Raw genomic sequence first — 17,246 nt, 5'->3', positions numbered from 1 at the left:
TTGATGTAGCCCATTTTCGTTCTCTTCTTACTTGAGAATGGAATTAGCTTTTTGTTTTTCTTTTTGCCCTAACTTCGGAGCTTTTCCATTCTTTCTTTTTGTTTCAGAGATGATGTGATGTTAAAGAAAGAGAAGAGAGAGAAGAGAATTGTTAGTTCGATGGATGTGAAAATGAATTCAAATGAATTGAAGTTCAATTTCAAAAGTGTAAGTTTTGGTTATGGTTCACCAAATTGGGTTTAGATAATTTTAGGCCATTTTATTTTCTTTCTTTCTCAAAGTTTAGAAACTCAACCTTTGAATCAAGTGTTATTGCATGATTGCCTTGCTGAATCAATGTTGGGCCTTTGTTCATGCTTTTTGGGTCTGGTTCAATTTAATTTGATTTTTGCACACTTTACAAACCCATCACATAAACAATTTGATAACTATCCTAATAATGTTTAGTCATTATTTTAATCATAGTTTAGTTTTATAAACTCAACAATCTCCTCCTTTATGACAAACATTATTGAAATAAATTGAAAAGAAACGAGAGGAGTTTTTAGAAACTTCCCTTTGATGTTTCCTTTGTAATGAATCTCCCTTTTTTCTTTGATCTCCAAACTCTTCCTGAATGTTAGCTTTCCATAAACTAATACCAGCATGTTTTTCATAGAACAAATGCGAAACATCCAATAATTTTTAAACAGCTATATATCTTATAGAACCTGTTAGATTATATGTCAAGGCTAAAAAAAACTCATCAGCTAGCTTGAAACAAGCAAAAATTCAGAGCTAATTAAAATCACAAACTAAAAAACTAAGAACAAGATCTAAACATTATTCACAACTAGATTAAGTCATAAGCAGCGGCTTCAAGCATTAAGACAGAAACCAACTTTTAATTAACTCTCAAGTTCCAAACAATTTTCCACAAATTCAAAATAGAGGCAGCCAATTTTAATTCAAAATAGAGAGTCGACAACCCTTTTCAATTCATTTTTCTTTCTCCCCTTTTGTTATCAAGGAGGGAAGAACCTGCACAATCATCAATCCAACAAGCATACCAAAATAGAAAATTAAGCAAGCTTGTTAATAGCAGAATTAAATATTTAAGTCTATTACAATCATCCCAAAAAATCAATATTCAAAATAGTATTCAAAGAAGAACCATAAAAGCAATAAAGTATTGTATCAACAAGATAAAATCCAGAAAACAGAACAAAACTTTTAACTTCAGCAGCATTAGAAGATATAGGTTAAGCATTATATCCCTCATCCTCGGATCCAATTATATCCTCATCTTAATCCGTTAGTGGCTGGTCATCATCCAAGGAGTCAAGATTTTTCAGCAACACCTCAACATAGTTTTGAGATTTTCGAAAGGAATTATCATTTTGAAGAGCCAATAGCCTAGCTTGTTTGATAGAATTTATTATCTGTTTTGTGAGATTGACAAATTCTTGTAAAATATCCTTGACAATGCCATTAATAAGATACTTATGGGATGAAGATGTCCCAACAGTGGATGGAAGAGGAATACTTTCTTCCTCATCTTCCTCAAAAACTGGTTCCTTGGTATCCTTTGTAGATTTTTCTTTAGTCTGTTTTTACTGCACCACCACCCTTGAAATAAGACAGTTTTGTCTTCCATGATTTCATCATTAAGATCAACACCAAAAAACTCAAAGATGCACAAAAATATTCCATATGGAAGTGAAACATTCTTATCACTTTTAATGCAATTAAACATGTGACGCATCATAAGGTAAGCAAACAAAATTTTTTCTTTGTTGATGATAGCAAAGAGAACCAAAGAATCACAGAGGGTGACCCTTTGGTAAAAACCACTTTGAGGCAGAAAAATATGTGTGATGATACTGTGAAGCTGTGCACAGAAAGGACTTAGGATTCTATGAATGAGGGTGACACCATCCATAAGAGAGATATTCTCACATATGCTAGCCATAACATCTTGATGAAAAATACCAAAAATATCATCTCACTTATCAGAGATGTAGGCATTCACAGCTACATCAGGGTAATCAAAAGGCTTTATCAATGGTGTCTTTGTTTAAAAAAATTTGGTAGCCTTTGACAATCTGAGTGAATAGCAACTTCAAAATAGTGCATGTTTGCATAAAACTCCCTAAGCAAATCTGGGTAAATAGGTTTTCAGATATCAAATAATTTGTCCCACCCCAAAACTTTAAAATTTTTAATAAAATTTATCTATTTTCTAGCCAAAATATTTAGGTCGGTGATAAAAGTATAGAACATAAAAGTCTGTATGAGACAATTTCATGGTGAAATTCAAGGTTCATGCAAGAGGAAAATTTTTGGGGATTAAAATGAGAATGAGATCATTTTTCATAATAGACTTTGAATGTAACAAAATCTGAATAAATAAGTTCTTTAATAGAATGAAAAAAAGGTCTTTTGTTACCTTTAAAAAAATAAATAAATAAATAAATAGAAGCCACTTTAATTCTGTCCTAACATGAAAAATTGACTTTCTCATTGTAATTATCTTCTTCTTATCATTATTGACTTGTGAATACCGTATGAAAGTTGCTGATGTAACTATGTACATTATATTAGTTGGCATTTTCAAATTTTCTTAATGTTCAAGTTATGTGAATTTTATATAAGTTTTTGTTCTCTACATGTTAAAAAAATATTTTTGGAGTAACAAAAATTAAATTCTAAATATTCAAGTTATAAAAATTTATAAACAAAATATTAGAGAGCCACTAAAATTTATCATTTTGTTCATTAATTAATTATTTATATTTAAAAATATAGATTAAAATATATATTATTAAATTACTAAATTAAAAAAATTAAACTAATAACTAAAAGTACTTGTGAAAATAATAAATTTATCGACCTTCAGAACTTTTTTTAACATTCAATCTACAAAAGCACCTTCATCGATCTTTTTTTTCTTCTTCCTCTTCACATGTGAATTTTTAGCTACACTGAAATTCGCATTTGATGTTGATGAATTTGTTATTAAACGCTTGACATTCTATCTTCGAAGTTATCTATGGTCTCTCTCTAAATTTGTCTAAGTTCACCTTTACGAATTGGGACTTAAAGTTTCAATGAGAAGAAGAAGAGGAGCAAAAGAACGACAGTCTTCGAAAAAAAATAAATATTTAGATGACATTATTAACCAACAGCTACGTTGGATTAAAAATTAACAAAACTACTCATAGACTAATGTTTGGTTAGAACTGTCAAACGAATATAATCATTTATGGTTACAACACTTATTTAAATTATTTATGGTCAGTTTTATCAGTATCAGAATATTTTATGATAAAAAATAACTATTTACTCTTATTTTATTAGTTAATTTAATCAATGAAATACTAAATAATGGAATGGAACAATAATATTTTTTTTCAAAAATTACATCATACTTTTTTTAATGTGGAACATTTCTCTTTTCAATTGATATTTTTGTGATTTAAACATTTATTTTTTTTAAAATATTTATATATTAGTTTGAAAGCATTTAAAAGAATTGTAAATTATTTATAATAATTTAATTGTCTTAAAAAGATTAATTTTTTAATAAATAAAAAAATATTTAATAATAAAAAAATTTAATTAAAAATGATCAAAATTTATTTTATTTAATTTTTATTAATTATTATAATAATAAATAACTAGCATTTCGACAAAAAAATACTTGCCAAAAAAATTGTAATACCCAACAACGCCTTGTTAGACGAATCGTATTGTACCGTATAACCTAAGGGGAAGGTCGTTAATCTCACCACGACGTCAAGCCAAAACGCCGACGTGTCACCTCATTCTTTATTCTCTCTGACTTATCTGATCATCACTTCTTTGTGACTCTGTCCGTCTCCTTCTACTTCTCTTCTCTCTGAGAAGACCGAAGGCAAGAAGGCCTGTACAAATGGGAGAGTAGCACCTCTCCCATACAAATACCGAACCCCAAACAGCCTCTTATTATGAAAATCCATAAATACCCCTCTTCTTTCTCACCTATATAATTCCGCAAATGAAATTAGACCACCTTGTTAGAATAATAAACCCGCAAAACCACACTCACAATCACAAGAAAAGATCGAAACCATAACCATTTCTCTCTGATTCTCGAAAGCCAATCAGATTTGACCACTCCTCTCTTCCTTCCTTCTTCTCACGAAGGTGTTCCAATCGGTACGTTCACGCTTCTTTCATTTTCACTCCTCCTTTTTTGTCCTTTATTAGCTTCACCATTTTTCAATTTGCAGCTCAACCAAATCGCATCGTGTTGCGTGAGCTAGGATTAGGGTTTATCATAGTCGCATCTAATAATTTCTTTGATTGTTTTGTCTGTTTTTCATTTACTTTGGCTCTGATCTACTTATTTCGTCTCGATGATGATGAGGATGATGAGAACGACGACTATGTTAATTTTAATTGATAGTTTTGTTTGTGTTTGATTGTTGCATTTTGTTGTTCTTTTATTGTTGTTCTCTGATACTGATTGATTATTGCATTTTGTTGTTCCTGCTGTTGATGAGCTTTGTTTCTTGTTTAATAGTGTCTTCTATGATTATTGCTATTCTTGTCCTTGTTTTTGTTTGATTGTTTCATTCTTGTTACCTTCTTTTCTTTAATGGATTGCTGCCTTTTTTTTGTCCCTGTTCTTGCTGTTGATGATGCTATTGATTACGTTTTGTTACGTGTTCAGCAGCTTACTGCACTATATGCTTCGTGTAAAGCGACCCTGCGAAGGAGTGTTTGTAGAAGAAGACACTCAGAGCATAATCAGCAACAACAACAGCGTTTTCCTCAAGAAGAATCGGAACACAGTTTCCTCTGCCCCAACCGATACCGCTGTGGACTCCACAGTGAACAAAGACAACAGTAGCTTCTGTAGCAGCAGTAGTAACAACGACACCAGCAACAGCCGAACAACTATGGCCTTGGGTGAATCCAACCCACCGGATATTGATGAGGATCTGCACAGCCGACAGCTCGCTGTGTATGGCCGTGAGACAATGAGGAGGCTGTTTGGGTCCAATGTGTTGGTCTCAGGGATGCAGGGCCTTGGTGTTGAGATCGGTATAGGCTTTGAATACTTGTCTTATTTTATTGCATTATACTGTGTAATGTTGAATGAATATTAACTTGATTATATTTTATGTGAGGTGCCTTGCATTTGTTGTGTGTCCAGGCACACAGTTTGATTTTTAATTGAATGAATATACAGTTAAATCTTTAGAATTAAGTGACTACGAAATTTGGATCATATGCTCCAATTTGATGGTTTTTATGAAGCTTTATGCCTTCAGCCGATAGTAAAAATAAAACCTTGATCGGCTATTAGATAATGGTCCTTGATTCATCCCTCCAGCTGTAAAAGGTGTGAGTAAGAGTGATGCATAAGAAAATTATCCGTAATAAAAAGTGCTTTATTTATTTATTTTTAATTATCACAAACTTTTCTTGTTGATTGACTTTGGTAAATATTTCTAGATGTTGGATTAAAGCTTTTAAAAGGAACCAGAATCATAAGTTAAGAGCAGATCAGTTGTTGTTTTTTCTAATTAAGAAGGCAGTTCAAAGTTGGAAAATTTACGCAATTGAATTCATAATTTTTTATAATCAATTCAGATAATTTCTTTATTATTTTTGTAAAATACTTTATTGATTCATTGTTGATATATCACTTCTTCAGCAACTTACCTGAAGTCCTTTTACTCCTTTCTTATGTTATTTAATGTTGGCCAACTTGATTAGCTACATTTTGATCTTTTGGAACAGTAATTACCTTGCTAGTTACAACATGATATTAAATGCTATATTAGTACTGCTATCCTAAATATTGATAATCATGAGTAACAATTTAATTTATTTATAAAATTAATCAAATTTATGATAAATAATAATTTTTAATATTACTTATGTATTTGTTACTATGATTTGAATGATTATTTTTTAAATGTTTGTTATTTTTAGCATAAAATTGTTGTTTATATTAAATGCCATTAATTGTTTCTCTAACATTACATTGATAATTGTTATGTTTTAAAATATAAAAAGATTATAAAATACATAATATTTTTGCCATATATTTTAGGAATTTTTATTCTACTTTTCATCATAATATATGTGGAAAAGACAAAGATATGAAATATACAATGTTATAGAGGACAACATGAACTAGCGAACTTCTAAGTCATGTAAATTAAACAATAACTTTACCATAGTGTTAAGATTTACCCATATTATATGGTTATAATTTATGTATAAAGTATTATTTGTTCTTTTATAAAAAGGTAAATATTATTGATACTACTATTATTCATTATTCGCATATGTAATTGAATATTATTCATATATTTTTTGTAACTATTATTTATTTATTTATATGTTTATATTTTTAAATAAAAAAGAATGATAAAGACCTTGTTCATTGAAAGATCTCCCTAGGCAGCTAGTCATACATGATTAATTTATCTGTTATTTTGATTAATAAAATGGGATTTTAACAGATGAACTTGTTCACTTTGTTGCTTTGCACCGAACAATTAAGAAGATAATATCGTATTATATAAGTCTATCCTATCATGTTTTATACAGTATCTCATACGGTATACTAGTATACCCAAATAGATCTTCTAATGCATAAGGGCAGTTTGAAGTGTTTCATTGGTTTTATTGCAACTTTCTATTTTGCAGCTGGGCTAAGTTCAAAATTTTGGTATTTAATCATTTGTATGCTAACATACTTTACTAATTAATATCTGCAGCAAAGAATCTCATTCTTGCGGGTGTCAAATCTGTGACATTGCATGATGAGAGGACTGTAGAGCTATGGGATCTGTCCAGTAATTTTGTGTTTTCAGAGAATGACATTGGAAAAAACAGGGCGCTGGCTTCTGTTAGTAAGTTGCAGGAGCTCAATAATGCAGTGCTTGTACTAACATTGACAACTGAACTGACAACAGAGCAGCTTTCTAGATTTCAGGTACTCCCTTCTAGTGACTATCCCTTTCTTTGAATGAATTTCATATTATGTCCCATAATGCATTTATTTTTACTCATGCTACTGGTGTGTCTTGATTTGATTATAACCATTAAGTAACAATTCTTACTCGTAGAAGAATATTGTTTGTGATGTTTTAATGTTTTAATTTGAAAAGGCAGTGTACCTGCTGCAAACTAGGTCACATATTTGCTAATAATAATTTACTTTGGCTTCAAATTATTTGCTAGGATATCGAGGATACAATACCTTTATGCAAATACCCGCCACCCCCCCCCCCCCCCCCCCCCAAACATAAGATTTGTCCTTGTTGTCAATTTTATAATTCTAAACCAGGCTTGATCATATATTCATATTTGCAGCATAATGGCATAATTTAATTTGAAGTTTGTTGTTTGAATTTCCCATCATAAATGCATCTCTATCTAGTTTATTTTGATGTATTAGTATTTGTATATATTTTATTTTGCAGGCTGTTGTTTTCACTGAAATTAGTCTTGAGAAAGCTATTGAGTTCAATGATTTCTGCCACACTCATCAGCCTCCTATTGCTTTTATCAAAACTGAAGTTAGAGGTCTTTTTGGCAATGTATTCTGCGATTTTGGGCCTGCATTCACTGTCGTCGATGTTGATGGAGAGGAACCCCATACTGGTATAGTTGCATCAATCAGCAATGACAACCCTGCTCTAGTATCTTGTGTTGACGACGAGAGGCTTGAGTTTCAGGATGGAGATCTTGTTGTATTCTCTGAAGTTCATGGTATGAAAGAATTGAATGATGGAAAGCCCAGAAAGATAAAAAATGCTAGAGCATATTCATTCACCCTTGAAGAAGACACTACAAACTATGGTGGCTATGAGAAAGGTGGTATTGTCACACAGGTCAAACAACCCAAGATATTGAACTTTAAGCCACTCAGGGCAGCACTAGGTGATCCAGGAGATTTTCTTCTGAGTGATTTTTCCAAGTTTGATCGCCCGCGTCTTCTTCACATAGCATTTCAGGCTTTGGATAAGTTTATTTCTGAGTTGGGTCGCTTACCTGTTACTGGTTCAGACTCTGATGCTCAGAAGCTTATATCCATTGTTAGTGATTTCAATGACGCCTTAGCTGATGATAAATTGGAAGATATAAATCCAAAACTTCTGAGATATTTTGCCTTTGGTGCTAGGGCCGTTTTGAACCCTATGGCTGCCATGTTTGGTGGAATTGTCGGACAAGAGGTTGTCAAAGCATGTTCTGGGAAGTTTCATCCGCTTTTTCAGGTAACTTAGTATTTATTGTTTGATCATATTCTTGTGTTTTGAAATATATGTTGCCTAGTCCAAAGACATTTTTTTTTAATAATACTTGTCATTTATTAAGCTTATTTTACTTTGTAGGTTCAGTTTGCTGCTTTGATGCATATTTGACCATTTTGCTTCTTTTATAGTGTTATGTACCTATTGAATATAGCAAGCCATGCATGAACATAGTAACCTATTGAACCACACTGATGATCCCACGATATCTTAACATTGTTTTGAAATGGGGAGGTTTAGTACATCAAACCTGACTCAACAATCATAATATACACTGTCATTTTCCTCTTAAATGAGCATTTTTTTTAAACAAGAAGCTTATGATACTTCTTTTTGAAATTTATTATTGTTTTGATCTCTGAATTTCTTTCCTCTGCAGTTTTTCTACTTCGATTCTGCTGAGTCACTTCCTACAGAACCAGTGGATCCTGATGATTTAAGACCAGTAGGTAGTCGATATGATGCACAGATTTCAGTTTTTGGACAGAAGTTACAGAAGAAATTGGAGGATTCTCAAGTGTTTGTTGTTGGATCTGGTGCTTTAGGATGCGAGTTTTTGAAAAATCTTGCTCTCATGGGAGTTTCTTGTGGAAGTCAAGGGAAGCTGACAATTACTGATGACGATGTTATAGAGAAGAGTAACCTAAGCAGGCAGTTCCTTTTCCGTGATTGGAATATTGGACAGGCGAAGTCTACGGTTGCTGCTTCAGCTGCTGCATCTATAAATACTGCATTGAATATTGTTGCTCTGCAAAATCGTGTTAGTAGTGAAACTGAAAATGTATTTCACGATGCCTTCTGGGGAAACTTGAGTGTCGTGATCAATGCGCTAGACAATGTCAATGCGAGATTATATGTTGATCAAAGATGCTTGTATTTCCAAAAGCCTCTTCTGGAGTCTGGAACTCTTGGAACCAAATGCAATACCCAGATGGTCATTCCTCACCTAACGGAAAACTATGGTGCATCAAGAGATCCACCAGAGAAACAGGCACCAATGTGTACAGTACACTCATTTCCACACAACATTGACCACTGCTTGACATGGGCCCGTTCAGAGTTTGAGGGTTTGCTTGAAAAAACTCCTGCTGAAGTGAATGCCTATTTGTCTAATCCCAACGAATATACTAATGCAATGAGGAATACTGGTGATGCTCAAGCAAGGGATAACCTGGAGCGTGTTCTTGAGTGCCTGGACAGGGACAAGTGTGAAACTTTTGAAGACTGTATTACTTGGGCTCGTCTAAAGTATGTTAGTTATATGCATATATTTGCTCCTTCTATTCACTAACAGACTAGCAGTAATGTGTTTTAGCATATTAGTGTTTCTGTGGACTTCACTCATCAATCTTTTCTGTTCACACACAGGTTTGAAGATTATTTTGCTAACCGGGTGAAGCAGTTAATATATACTTTTCCTGAAGATGCTCAAACCAGCACTGGATCTCCATTCTGGTCTGCACCGAAAAGATTTCCCCATCCACTACAGTTCTCAGCCTCTGATGCAGGTCACGTACATTTTGTGATGGCAGCTGCTATTTTACGAGCAGAGAGTTTTGATATCCCAATCCCCGACTGGGGAAAGAACCCTACAAAGCTGGCTGAAGCAGTTGATAAAGTGATAGTACCTGATTTTCAGCCTAAGAAAGATGTGAATATAGTGACAGATGAGAAGGCCACCAGTCTCTCTACTGCTTCCATAGACGATGCAGCTGTTATCGATGATATAATAATCAAGTTAGAGAGGTGCCGAGCAAATTTGCCACCAGAGTTCAGGATGAAACCAATACAATTTGAGAAGGTATTTTTTCCTCTTCATAATACCTTGCTTTATCTGACTTTTACCATGATGCTCCTCCTTGCAGCCTTGCCTCCTGCTAAACCTATATTTATAATTAGCAGGGAATTCACGTATAGCAAAAATGTGTATATCTAAACTCTTTTCACTAAGTGCTCTTGCAAAGTTTGGTTGGTAGAGAGATATCATGGGATGATGGTGGAAAAAATAATAGTTGAAGTGTTTGAATATATTGTTTTATAAAATGTAGGAAACAAGGAAAAAATACTAGCCTAAAATAAAGGAAAGATTTCTAATCATAAAATCCATAAAATTAAGCTGAACCAAAAAAGGAAAAGATTTATAATTAATTATATTTACATAAAAGATTCATGAAAGGAATTAGAAATCTGATTTTGATTTGATCTAGTCAACACTCTTCCTCAAGCTGGCCTGGAGATATCATTCATTGACAGCTTGTTTATTATGCTATCAAAAGTCTTCTTGGGTAATCCTTTAGTTAGAACATCTACTAATTGTTCCATGGTTGGAACATGAGATGCAAATCTGTCCTCTCTCAATTTTTTCCTTGATAAAATGTTTAACTTCAACATGTTTAGTTCTATCATGCAACACTGGATTATGAGAAATGGAAATTGCAGATTTGTTGTCACAATACAACCTCATTGGTGGAGAAATGAAAACTTTTAATTCTTGTAGGATTTTCTCTACCCATAGTGCTTCACATATTCCATGAGTCACTACTCTAAACTCAGCATCTGCACTACTTCGTGCCACAACACTCTGTTTTTTACTCCTCCAACTAACCTGGTTTCCGCCAACAAAAGTACAATACCCAGATGTTGACTTTCTATCCATGACATTCCCAGCCCAATCCGCATCTGTATAAGCTTCTACTTGAAGATGTCCATGCTTTTTGTAGAGTAACCCTTTCTCAGGCGACCCCTTCAAGTACCTTAGGATTCTAAAGACAGCATCCATGTGTTTTTGACCAGGTGAATGCATAAATTGGCTTACCATGCTCACAGCAAAGGCTATATCCGGGCGTGTATGGGATAAATAGATTAGCCTTACTACCAACCGCTGATATCTCCTTTTGTCCATTACATTTTCTGCTTCAGCTGGCTTAAATTTTAAATTAGGCTCTATATGTGTTTCAGTAGCTTTACAACCAAGTAATCCCGTCTCTTTTAAAAGATCTAGGATGTACTTTCGTTGGTTCATAAAAATGTCTTCCTTAGACCTTGCAAATTCAATTCCAAGGAAGTATTTTAATGAGCCAAGTTCTTTGATTTCAAATGCTTTAGCAAGCTTATCCTTCAAGTCTTTTACTTCCAAAAAATTATCCCATGTCAGAATAATGTCATCACATATATAATTAAGATGACAGTTTTATTAGCTGCTGAATGTTTATAGAAAAGTGTATGGTCAGCTTGGCTTTGAGTATAACCAAGTCCCTTCACCACCATTCCAATTCGTTCAAACCAAGCTCTTGGGAATTGTTTCAATCCATAGAGAGATTTCTTTAGTTTGCACACTATATTCCTCCATAGTTCAGTCTCAAATCCAGGTGGAAGTTTCATGAACACCCCTTCCTCTAGCTCCCCATTTAGGAAGGCATTCTTTATATCCAATTGATGTAAAGGCCAATTGTAATTCGCAGCAAGAGATAAGAATCCGCACAGAGCTGAGTTTGGCAACTGGAGCAAAAGTCTCTTGATAGTCTACTCCATAGGATTGTGTATATCCCCTAGCTACTAACCTAGCCTTATACCTCTCTATGCTTCCATCAGCATTGCACGTGATGGTAAAAATCTACATGTAGCCAACTAATTTTGTATTCTGTGGCAGATCTACAATCTCCCAAGTTTCATTCTTCTTGAGTGCATGCCACTCTTCCGTCACTGCTAATTTCTAGTTGGGATCATCTAGTGCTTCCTCTATGTTCCTAGGCCCAAACAGATTTGTAATTTTAGAAGTAAAAGTTCGATCTTTTTTGAGAGAGAATTTGGTAAGAGACATAATTGGAAAAAGGATGGTTGGTGCTGGTTTTGAGTACCTTGGTGCAGGTTCTGGTTTTTTTCCTAAGGGTTATTGGCAAGTTATTATTAGAAGTGACAATTTCAGATTTACTTGGAAGTTCCTGAAGTACTACAGTTGGGACGTCTTTCGGGCTTTTAGATTGGGCTGGTACAGAGACGATGGGCTGGTCTCTAGTCTTCTTGGGATTTTTTCGAACATAACACCTAAGCTCCTTTTTTGATTGTGGTATTTCTTTTCCTGTTTGGATTCCAACCGATTCTGGCACAATTTCAGAATTGGTTTCCACATCTTGTTTTACAATTGTTTCAGAATTTACTTGATTAGTGAAAGTTGTATCCTCAATATGTAAAATAGGAGTGGGTAAAGGTTCATGCAAAAATTTTTCTTCCCTTAGACTCTCCCCTTGAAGAGAATTTTTCTGAGAAAAGGTTTCATGTTCCAAAAAAGTAACATTCATGCTTACATGAAATTTCTTAGTATGTGGATTGAAACATTTATAACCCTTTTGACTTGGGGAATAGCCAATAAAAATGCATGTCTTCCCTTGGATGAAGTTTACTTCAATATGAAGGTGTATTTTAAAATACAGTGCAACCAAATACTTTTAAAGGTAAGTCAGAATGCAACCTACATGCTGGAAAATTCTTTTTGAAAGTATCCAACGGTGTGCAGTAATTTAACACGTGTGGGCATTCGATTATGAGATAGGCTGCTGATAGGACAGCATCTCCCCATAAATACTTTGGAACATTACCCTTAAACATAATGGCACGTGCTACTTCAAGAAGATGTTTATTCTTCCTTTCAGCAATGCCATTTTGTTGGGGTGTATTGGGGCATGTAGATTGATGTTGAATACCTTTCTTTTGAAGAAATTCACCAAGAGTTTTATTAATGTATTTAGTGCCATTATCACTTCTTAATATTGAAAATTTTGTGTCAAATTGTGTTTCAACTATTGTTGAAAAATACTGAAAATTTTTTGAAACCTCAAATTTTTCATGCATGAGATAGATTCAACATAGTCGTGGTCATCGATAAAAGTTACAAATCATTTTTTTCCAAATTGAGGAGTTATTTTCGATGGACCCCATACATTATTATGAATCAAGTGGAAAGGTTTATATGCATGATAAGGTTGAGAGTAGTAAGGAGCTCTATGGCTCTTTGAACGAATACAACTTTCACATTTAAGTAAAGAAGAATCAATATTCTTAAACAAACTTGGAAACAAATGTTTGAGATATGGAAAACTAGGCTGTCCTAGTCTATTGTGCTAGAGCATTATTTGGTCCTTTATAGGCATAAAATTTATACCATTAAATCCTTGAGCTATTTTATCCTTCGAAATATCCTCAAAATAATAAAGCCCATCCATCATCTTAGTACTGCCAATCATCTTCCTCGAGGTCTGGTCCTAAAAATACCATGAGTGTCAGAATGTCACAGCACAATTGGAATCCTTGCAGATTTTACTAATAGAGAGGAGATTACAAGAAAGCTTTGGTACATGTAGGACATTTGTTAGGTCAATGTTTTTGGACAGTTTAATTGTACCTTTTCCAGCAATAGATGAAAAACTACCATCAGCAACTCTAATTTTCTCATTTTCAAAGTAAGGAGAATAAATTTTAAATAAAGGGGAGAGGCTGGTCGTATGGTTAGATGCACCTAAATCTACAATCCATGGTGTATTCAAGTTTGAGGTGCAGTTAAGGGACATATGAATACTAAAATTACCTCTTTGAGCCAAAGAACCACTAGGAGTACTAGACACAGAATTGGAATTTAACAGCCTTATGAGCTGCTCAACCTGTTCCTTGCTCAATGATTATTTTTCAGCCTCATGAGCAGTTGGGGTAGAGCGTATTTTTGGACCAAGTTTGCTGCCTTTAAGATATGCTGGTTTTCCATGAATCTTCCAGCAGATTTATCGGGTGTGACGAGGTTTATTGCAGTGGTCACACCAAAGATTGGAGGGATGCTTCTGATTTGATGAACTTTTAAGTGCAGCAGGTGCCACTAAGAGTGCATTAGACTCTAAAGAAGTCTATTCAGTCTTTTCTTTCCCCATCATCACAACTCTACGAGTTTCCTCTCTTCTAACTTCAGCAAATACTTCTCCAATTGAGGGTAGAATTATTCTTTCAATAATTCTGTCACGAACTTCATCTAACTCCACGTTGAGGCCTACAAGAAATTGGATTATCCTTCCTTCTTCCACTGTTTGTTGGTAGTGTTTGGCATCAGCGGCTGAATTCCACTTGTAGTTATTTGAAGTGGTCAAGATCCTGCCACACCCGCTTCAATATGTGGAAATATTTGGTGACATTGTCACTCCCTTGTTGAATTTCTCTAGCTTTTAGAGTAAGTTCATAAATCTGGGATTTATTCCCAAGATCAGAGTACATCTCCTCGACACTATCCTACAATTCTTTGGCAGTGGTATAGTACATGTAGTTACTACTGATATCCTCCTCCATTGAGTTTATTAGCCATGTCATCACCATGGAATTTTCGGTATCCCACACATTATATTGTGGGTCAGTGATGTTAGGCTGGCTTCACTTACTGGTGAGATATCCAATCTTCCCTCTTCCATGGATATACATCTGAACTGATTGAGACCACCTAAGGTAGTTTGACCCATTGGGTTGAAATGTGGTGATCTAAACTGAATGGGAGTCACCACTAACTAGTACTCATTGCTCAGATTTTAAATCTGATGGAGTAGGAGTGGTGTTCTCCTTCTATTCAGGATTAATGACAGAGGAATTGTCAGCTATAGTTATAAATCAGAGGCACAGTATAGAGATCCTGCTCTGATACCAAGTTGAAGTGTTTGAATATATTGTTTTATAAGATGTACACGGAATCAGCCTCTTTATAGAGGAATTACAGAAATAGAAATAACTATAAAATAGGAAACAAGGGAAAAATACTAGTCTAAAATAAAGGAAAGATTTCTAATTATAAAATCTTTAAAATTAAGCTAAACCAAAAAAGGAAAATATTTATAATTAATTCTATTTACATAAAAGATTCATGAAAAGAATTAGGAATCTGATTTTGATTTGATCTAGTCAACAATAATATACTTGATTCTCTAAATTGTCATTTAAATCGATGAAAAATATGTTTCGAGCAAGTGGATGTTGTGCTTTTTAAATTTTATGGTTTCATATATTGGTGAATAGGAGGTGGAGGTTTGAGTTTGCGGTTGCTTAGAATCGGTATTAACTAACCAAATTCTGATCTAAAATTGCAGGATGATGATACAAACTACCATATGGATGTTATAGCTGGGCTTGCCAATATGAGGGCACGGAATTACAGCATTCCCGAGGTTGACAAGCTGAAAGCCAAGTTCATCGCCGGACGGATCATTCCCGCAATTGCAACCTCAACTGCTATGGCTACTGGTCTTGTCTGCTTGGAGCTTTACAAAGCCTTGGATGGAAGACACAAAGTGGAAGATTACAGAAACACATTTGCTAACCTAGCTCTGCCTCTGTTTTCAATGGCTGAGCCAGTTCCTCCAAAGGTTATGAAGCATCAGGATATGAACTGGACAATTTGGGACAGATGGGTTCTAAACGAGAATCCTACCCTCAGGGAGCTCCTTCATTGGCTCAAGGCGAAGGGCTTAAATGCATATAGTATTTCATGTGGGAGTTGCATGCTCTATAATAGTATCTTCAACAAGTTCAAAGACCGAATGGATAGAAAAGTAGCAGATCTGGCAAGGGATGTGGCCAGGTTGGAGATTCCGCCATACCGTAGCCACGTTGATGTCGTGGTGGCCTGTGATGATGATGATGGTAATGATATTGACATCCCCCTGGTATCCGTTTATTTCCGTTAGGTACTTGCATCTTATCAGTAGACTTAGGGTAAGGAAAAGACATGACACTAGTGTTCCATATTTATAGTGGACACAACATTTGTAGACCATACCACGGTTCATACATGAATTGAAATACACTTCCATTGCTAGCTAGGTTTATTGTTACTTTGAGCAGACTCTTCCAAAGTTTTGGGTGGTGCTGTCTCATTTTACAGGGAAAGAATTTGGACAACTAAAATATAGGATAGTCCCTTGCTTTGCTCCCTTCGGAATAACAAATTCTGCACCGGTTGAATTGTACCCAAGACTTTGGATTCGAAACTTGACAAAAGGCTGGAAGATTCTTCCACTAGAAAGGTAAAGTTTTAGTCACATTATGTGAGCTTCACAATACAAAATTAATAAGTAAAATTATACTTTCTAGTTTCTACACATTGAATTGAACTGAAAAGTTTGAAACGGAGAATATCGTGCGGGTTTGGTTGTCATTACCTCGTGGAAAAAATATTCTTTAATATGTTGCCAATTTTTTTCATAACAGAAAATATTTGAAATTTTTTTCTAAAAAACCTTTTTTAAAGGTTATAATATTCATCTTTTAGAAAAGGATATTTAACATAATTGATAGATAAAGAGTACAACTGGATAAAGAGAATCAGGAGTGCACCAACTTGGACAACTGATTTCATAATGTGTGAGCCGAAAGAGGCAGATCGAAGAAACTTCTGTTTTTTGCTTTTACTTTAGAATATTGATTTACCTTCTAAATTTGTATAGTAAAAAGTAAAAACTCAAGAACATTCAATACATTTTGTGAGTTATATCGAATAGTTCTTATATACTTTAATTTTCTTCTCATATCTATGTTTTTATATATTCTTCATTTGTTCTGTTTTGTTTTTGCGTAATTTTCGCCATGTCCATGTGTTCCCCCATATTAGGTCATCATTTAAACTTTAAAGTACCATCTAACACATACCGAACAAAACTTGAACGATTCTAACTACTTTTTACATTGTGAAGTAATTAATGATTAGAGAAATAGTAGAATGACTTATTTAAATTCATATTTTAATTTGGTTTAAAAAGACAAATTATACACATAAGATAGACTAAAAGAATAATGCACAATCTTGTTTGTGTCTGTTTTTATCCATTATTTCAATGAAGTATAAATTATTTTATTTGAATTTATCATGTGATTTAATCATGTATAACCTCTCATCATTAATAAAAGATGAAATTTAGCAACTACATG

The 17,246-nt window shown here is 34.1% G+C and overlaps 1 protein-coding gene across 1 annotated transcript; it reads left to right on the top strand.

The window, feature by feature from the left end:
* Positions 1–3,838: 3,838 nt before the first annotated feature.
* LOC130943914 (ubiquitin-activating enzyme E1 1-like) lies at positions 3,839–16,416 on the top strand. Its single transcript, XM_057872005.1, has 7 exons — positions 3,839–4,179; positions 4,700–5,070; positions 6,762–6,979; positions 7,470–8,264; positions 8,680–9,548; positions 9,669–10,101; positions 15,410–16,416. Exons 2-7 carry the CDS (start codon positions 4,713–4,715, stop codon positions 16,004–16,006), a joined length of 3,270 nt encoding a protein of 1,089 aa, XP_057727988.1. The 5' UTR covers positions 3,839–4,179; positions 4,700–4,712; the 3' UTR covers positions 16,007–16,416.
* Positions 16,417–17,246: the final 830 nt, after the last annotated feature.

This window comes from Arachis stenosperma, chromosome 1 (assembly GCF_014773155.1).
Source record: "Arachis stenosperma cultivar V10309 chromosome 1, arast.V10309.gnm1.PFL2, whole genome shotgun sequence".
NCBI lineage: Eukaryota > Viridiplantae > Streptophyta > Magnoliopsida > Fabales > Fabaceae > Arachis > Arachis stenosperma.
This window is presented reverse-complemented; position numbering and strand designations above follow the sequence as displayed.

What these genes read in the sequence shown, in the direction of transcription:
- LOC130943914 (XM_057872005.1), top strand. Translation starts at nt 4,713, where the DNA reads ATGCTTCGTGTAAAGCGACCCTGCGAAGGAGTGTTTGTAGAAGAAGAC. An exon ending in ATTACTTGGGCTCGTCTAAA is followed by an intron (nt 9,549 to 9,668) that starts GTATGTTAGTTA and finishes GTTCACACACAG; the next exon opens with GTTTGAAGATTATTTTGCTA. An exon ending in AACCAATACAATTTGAGAAG is followed by an intron (nt 10,102 to 15,409) that starts GTATTTTTTCCT and finishes CTAAAATTGCAG; the next exon opens with GATGATGATACAAACTACCA.